General features: G+C 49.5%; 1 protein-coding gene across 1 annotated transcript; it reads right to left on the bottom strand.

Annotated features, from left to right (window-relative positions):
• Window positions 1-3,910: 3,910 nt before the first annotated feature.
• LOC103821264 (gallinacin-11-like) lies at window positions 3,911-6,561 on the bottom strand. The gene is made up of 3 exons (XM_009096113.4): window positions 6,167-6,561; window positions 5,121-5,249; window positions 3,911-4,038 (listed from the first exon to the last, which is right to left on the bottom strand). The coding sequence occupies exons 1-3, from the start codon at window positions 6,222-6,224 to the stop codon at window positions 3,911-3,913; spliced, it is 315 nt and encodes a 104-aa protein (XP_009094361.1). The 5' UTR covers window positions 6,225-6,561.
• Window positions 6,562-6,855: the final 294 nt, after the last annotated feature.

Below are 6,855 nucleotides of genomic sequence, written 5' to 3'. Positions count from 1 at the left end.
GCAGGAATTTGGCTCTGGATTCAGCCCTGTCCTCTTTTCAGAATCAGCTCCCAGGCCAACAGCCAGCTCTGGGCTATCTGGCTCTCCTGAGGGTTCCTGCAGCTGCAGGGGATCTCCAGGGGAGCACTGGCATCCCTGGAGTCCCAGTGATGAGGAGAGTAACTGGGCTGCTCATCAGTGAATGGAGACTCTTGGATGAATGAGTTCTCATCCCTCTGGCAGTGGGGCCTGACCCTGGTGAGGTCAGTGGGAATTTTCCTGTTTGATTCATCAGAGCAGGAATTTCATCTCCCAGGGAGGACTTTTCCCTGGCTCTGTCTGACCAGTGCCTCAGCTGGTTGGCATAGCTCTCTGATTACATCATTGTTTCCTTGCTTTCACAGAAATGATTGACCCAGAGAGAAATATTTTACCTGGAAAGGGAGACCAGGAGCTGACAAAGGCAGGGAAGTGTCAAAATTTTGTGTTGAAAAGACACAGAAGGGCTGAGAGGGGATTTGGACAGAAAATTAATTTAGGCTGAGGGAGCTCATAGGAAGAAAGCTGTAAGGAACAAAAAGAGTGATTTCCTTGGGGCTGTGGGACCAAAAGGGAAAGGAGTTGTACCAGAAATGCAGTCCATGGGTGTAGAGGGCAGCCTGTCAGGGCAATGGGACACAGCTTTCAGATCCCTTCCTCCCCTTCCCACCATGTTTAAGACAAGTAAACCTGGGATTTAGGGAAAAAAATTGGTCCCTGTGAGGATGGTGAGGCCCTGGCACAGGGTGCCCAGAGAAGCTGTGACTGCCCCTGGATCCCTGGAAGTGTCCAAGGCCAGGCTGGACAGGGCTTGGAGCAGCCTGGGATAGTGGGAGGTGTCCCTGCCCATGGCAATGAGATGATGTTTAATGTCCCTTTCAACCCAATCCATTCTGGCATTCCATGACTGCCTTGAGAACCTGGCACAGCCTGGAAAGGAGAAGTGGATGGGGGTGGATCTTGCCTGAGAAGCACAGACCACACTCACCTTTATGTCAAACCAGGTGGCTTATGCACCTAAAGTGATGCCAAAGTGACTTTCCCCACTGCAGCTGTTTCCTCTGGGAAGGGAAATAAAGGCACAGAGTGCCCCTGGTGTTCTGGGGTGGTGTGGAATGCTGTAGCCACTCCTGCTCAGTGCCATCCCACCACTGGAAGCATTGCTGACTCACAGGTGGGCACATGCTGCTTTGTTAAACCTCAGGTTTATTGGTTTCAGGTAAGCAGAAAGGCAATTTTTCACCTGGGCATGTCAGATAACAATCACAGTCCCAAAAGGGCCACAGATATGAGTGGCCCCAGTTTCTTCTTGTCACAGTGCTTCCTAAAAACTTACAGCAAAACCAAAATGTTCAGGAGTGAATCCACAGCCACAGAAACCACAAAATCTCTTTCCCCACAGCTGCTCGTGCCGTGCCAGTGGAGCCTGCAGCTCTCCATGTGCTGCAGTGGCTCCTCTGGAAACCTTCAGCTCTCTGTGGTGGCAGGTGACAGATTTTTGCAGCAGAGAATGACGGGTTCAAAGCAGTAGTGAGCCAGGTATTCACCAGAAACACAGCTTCCCACTCGGCACAGGCCCCCTCCCTGGGTACAGGTGTCTGGTCCATGAGCATCTCCTGGACAAGGGAGCAGCAAATTCATGGATAAAATTAGTGGGGTTCCTTCTGGCACCACGTTCCCAGCCAGCCAAGGCAGCACTGGGAGCACACAGAGAGCCTGGGCACCTCGAGCACACCCAGGATCCCCATCCCAGGGACAGGTTCCAATATCCATGTTAGAAATCCCAAGCTGCTGAGCCAACCTCCCTCAAGGAGTGTTTTATCATGGAGTTGTTTTTTCAGGATGTTGGCAAAGACTGTGCATGGGAGGTCAGAGGGGCTGTCCTCGCCCTGCCAAGGAGGCAACTGCAGCCTGAGAAAAGGCAGGAACATTTTCCCAGAGCACAGGGCTTCTCCTTTAGGGCTTCCCCTAACTCAGTGATGTGCCTCATTTTCACAGCCTCCTCCCTGCTCAGTTTTTGTATTCCCCCAAGGGATTAAATAGTGAATTTTCCCAAAGTACCTCACCCAGAAAACCTCTTTCCTCAGTACCTATCACACAATGAAGAAAGATTATCCCTGTTCCCAGATATCCTGTTCATCACCCCAGTCCTTCCTGGTCTTACCGTGCTGGGTCAGGGAGATGAATATGAAAACAAGCACGAGGATCCCCATTCCTTTGGCTCTGCTGGAAAATCCCAGGGCTGGGAGTGACATTTCACAGAAGCCTCAGTGTGCTGCTGGCAAGCTGGATGGCATCCTGGAGGAGGGGAGGAGGGCAGGAGTTAGTTATATTCCAGTCTCAGGAGTAACATTTGCTGCTGAGAAACCCTTTTGTGTCATTCTGACCCAGCACTGCTGCTCCAAACAAAGATGACATTTTTTTCACGTTCACTGGTTACTGGCTTTCCTGATTCCTCTCCTTGGCAGCTGGCATTCTAGGCTGGTAGAATTCCAACAGGAAAAAAAAGAAGCTCAGCGAGATCCTCTGCCCTTCACCTGCAGCCAACAAAATCTCTTGGAAGTGACAGGGAGGAGGGAAGCAACCTGCAAGGGAAGAGTCCTGAGGATCTGCAAGGAGGAGAAGGATGCAGGCTGGGAGTGATTAATTTTTAATCTGAGCTCATGTGAATATTTTCTCCAGCTGAAACCTGAGTGTTATTTTTTTTTCTCAGCTTTGGCTTCCAAGGAATTTGGGAGGCTTCATTCCCGAGTGTGATGAGCACACAGTGCTGGTGGAAGAGCTGTTAGTTCAGCAGTGCACCCCATGGTGGTAAATCCATGGTGAGTGTGCAGCTCTGGCTGTAAAATGTGATGTTCCAGCTGCCCTGAGCTTTGCTGTCCCTTCAGATGTGGCAATAAAACCGCTCTGTGAACACATCTTAAACTGGCAGGCTAAAGAGTAAAATTAAAAGACCCTTTCTCCCTAAAAACAAAACAAAACAAAACAAAAAAATCCAAACAGAACAACCTAAGTAAAATCATAGAGTCATTTAGTTTGGAAAAGGCCTTCACGGTCATCAAGTCCAACCATTCCCCAGCTCTCCCAAGCCACCACTAAATCATGTCCCCAAATGCCACTGCTTTCTGCCTTTTAAATCCCTCAGATATGGGGACTCCATCACTGCCCTGGGCACCCTATTTTAATCCCTGACCACCCTTACCATGAAGAAACCCCTCCTGATGTCCAACCTGACCCTCCCCTGGCACAGCTTGAGGATGTTTCCTCTCCTCCAGTCCCTGTTCCCTGGAAGCAGAGCCTGACCCCCCCTGGCTGTCCCCTCCTGTCAGGGAGTTGTGCAGAGCCACAAGGTCCCCCCTGAGCCTCCTTTTCTCCAGGCTGAGCCCCTTTCCCAGCTCCCTCAGCTGCTCCCTGAAGTGTCCAAGGAATGACTGGATGTGGCACTCAGTGCTCTGGGCTGGTGACAAGATGGGGATCTGTCAAAGGTTGGACTCGATGACCTTGGAGATCTTTCCCAACCTTAATGGTTCTGTGATTAAGTGACCTCAGTCCTGTAAAGCATCCAAGTGTAAAATCAAACATAGTAAATAAGATTAGGCTGGTAAGAAGGATTAGGGGATGGGATTTCCAAGGATACAACAACAAATTTTTGTGTAATTCTGCATGTGGGTGTAATAGAGAGACCTTCTGCCTCTTTGCATAAATAAATGACTGTTACACCTGTTTATTTATCATTTATTGCCTTCTTTATGTAAAGACACATGTCACTTCTAGTTAATTACACACTTTGCATGTTGAGAACAGCAGGCAGGTCTACAACACTTGGAATAAAACTTGTTTGTTTTCTTGGCTGCTCATTCCCACGGTTTTCTGCAGTCCCACGAGGTCCTTGTCACACTTCTGTGCAGCACCTCCATCCCCTGCGAGGGCAGAGTCCCTCTTGCTCTTGCAGACATCTGATTTCTGGGGGCACACAGTGGCCCCCCTCATCCTGGCAGATGTGGAAGTTGGATGTCGTGTCTGCAATTCAGAGGGGTTGAGTCAAACCAGGAAACCTGACCCTGCCATCCAAACCATCTCAGACACAAAAGTTGATGGAAAGTTGTGTTTACTGCATTCCCAAAAGCAAAGACACAAAGATGAACTTCAGGGCTTATCACAGCACTTCTGTAAAAGAAGGAATTTGTGACCCACCAGCTTGGAAAAGAATTAAGTGAGGGAGGGATATTGTAAAGCCATGAAAATGATGGATGCAGAATGGCTACATTTCAAGTAGGTGGCACTGAATAAAATGGTGAGGGATGAGGTTTTAAAATAAATGGAATTCCTAACCTGGGGGAGAAAAATCCAGTAAGGACTTTTAAACACAAGGATGCCTAAATCTAAAAATCCTGAGCTGCAATTTCACAAAAGCCAGAATGATATATAAGGAAATGTAATGATGTGGTTGTGATCCCTTTACACACACAGAGTAACTGCAAGGAAATATCCACTTCTGGCCACGGACAGATCCAGGATGCTGGATCAGAGGAACTTTAGGATTAGCACAGTTGTTTCTAAAGGTTATATTAATGAATGATTTATGCTGAGGATTATTGAGGAACACCAAGACCAAGCAATTCTGGGAAGATTCAGATAAAATAACAGGGTCAGTTGGCACCTATTTAGCACAGCAGGGAGGGTGCAGCCAGCAGTCCCCCAACAGATAATTATAGGAAGATTTGCCAAGGAAGGAGGACTCTCTGTGGGCCAAAGCTTTTATTTTATTTCCCCAGTTGGACGTGGAGCTTTGGGTTATTTTGGTCAACCCCAAAGGCTCCACACTGATGTCAGTGGAGGAACACACAGGTTCATCTTTGTGCATGGAAAGAGATGGCTTAGACCCCGTGCCTGGAAGTGTCCAAGGCCAGGCTGGATGGCCAGGCTTGGAGCAACCTGGGACAGTGGAAGGTGTCCCTGCCCATGGCAGGGGGTGGAACTGGGTGATCTTTAAGTTCCCTTGCCACCCAACCCATTCTGTGATTTGGAGGCAATGTTTGTTTGGCTGAGTTCAGCTATTTTCCCCCAAATTTTGCCCTCCTGGGCAGGGCTCCCACACCTACCAACGCAGCAGGTCCTCCGGCGCCGATAGCAAGTCCCAAAGGCAGCGAAGGGCTCCGGGCAGGATTTCAGGTGGAAGCAGTAGCCGTGGTATTCCAAACAACGCGAGGTGTCCCTGGACAAGCCAAGACCTGCAGGGGGAATGGGATTCCCCAAGCCAAGACCTACAGGGGGAATGGGATTCCCAGTTGTTCTGCAGGATCAGTCCATTCTCACGGTCTTTCTCCTGCTGAAACCCCACAGACCCTGGTTAGGTCTGTGAAACCTCAAACCAAGAAGTTTTGAGGAACTCATGGGACCTCAGAGCATTTAAAGAAAGGGGTTTTGTACAACTGGAGTGAACATATCCTGAATTTTCCGAACATATCCTGGCAATTCATGCTATAGTGGGAAGGGACAGCCCAGTCTTGGATGCTTCTGAGTTCTGGGACTGCACTGCTGCAGAGACATGCCAGGGACAGCATGATCACCTCATGCCCTGAAGATAAAATTTTAAACCCCCCCCGAAGCAGGATCTGGCTCAATTAACAGGAACAAGCAGTTTGCCCAGTCCCTTCTTTCTCTGGAAGCCTTTCTCCAAGGTGAGGAGTTTTATTAAGCAGGAAGAACAGGTAGGATAGAAACACAGTCAGAAGATGAGTCAGTGCAGCAAAAGGGCTGAGGAAGGGGGACCAGAATATTCAGACAGCTGAAGTCAGTGGTGCAGTTCAATCTGAACAACACCAGGGAACACCTCTGCTCTCTTCTACCTAGACAGAGGGGGCAATTTTTAACCCAGAGGTTAGAAGAGGAGGTGATTTCCACGGTGCCACCATCCAATGCTGCCACAAAAGACATTTCAAAGAGTCATAAGACCCAACACCTGGCAGAAGCTTGTGTGGGGAGGTTCTGGTGTGACCCCTGCTCACCATAGGTTAACTTTTCACTTCTGCTTTTAGAAAAAGGGAACTGCTCTAAGAAAAGGAGCTGAGGAGAATGTTCTGCACCACCACACGAGCGAGCTGTGCCTCCTGCACAGGCAAACCCCAGCGTGGGGCTTGCTCCTTACCTGGAACAGCCTGGAGGAGGAAAAGCAGGAGAGCCATGAGGCAGGAGAAGAGCTTCATGGTGGAAGGTCTCAGCTGCAGCGTGGAGACAGGGCCACAATGCCAGAACCTTTGAGCAGGGGAGGAGGGAGCACTCTGGCATTTATAGGGCAGTGGGAACAGCTGGGTCTGTCTGGGGAACCTTGGCAGGGGTGGCAGAGGAAGGCAGCAGGTACAGCCTGACCTCTGCCTGTGGCTAAACCTGAACAATGGCTCAGGGGCACGAAAAACAAGGGGACAAATAGCAGTGCCTGCCTGCCTGACCACTGGGAAGGCTGCTGGGAGGGCCCCTTATCAATGTGGATCCACCCAGAGAGCATCACTAACTTGAAATGTCAGTGTGGTTGGTATGGATTGTCTGGAGGAAATCAGCCATTGTTTGTTGGGAGAGAAGGCAGCTGGAATATCATAGAATCATCATGGGATCATAGAATAGTTTGGGTTGGAAAGGATATTAAAGATCATCCAGTCCAACTCCTGCTATGGGCAGGGACAGTTTTCACTATCCCAGGTTGCTCCAAGCCCTGTCCAACCTGGTCTTGGACACTTCCAAGGATCCAGGGGCAGCCACAGCTTCTCTGGGCAACAGAGAATATCAGATCCTTCTGCTTGTCCTGTGATGCAACATCTGTTCCCAAGATAAATAAATAAA

This window comes from Serinus canaria, chromosome 3 (genome assembly GCF_022539315.1).
Source record: "Serinus canaria isolate serCan28SL12 chromosome 3, serCan2020, whole genome shotgun sequence".
NCBI lineage: Eukaryota > Metazoa > Chordata > Aves > Passeriformes > Fringillidae > Serinus > Serinus canaria.
Note: the sequence above shows the minus strand (reverse complement) of the source record. Positions and strands in the feature narration are given on the sequence as shown.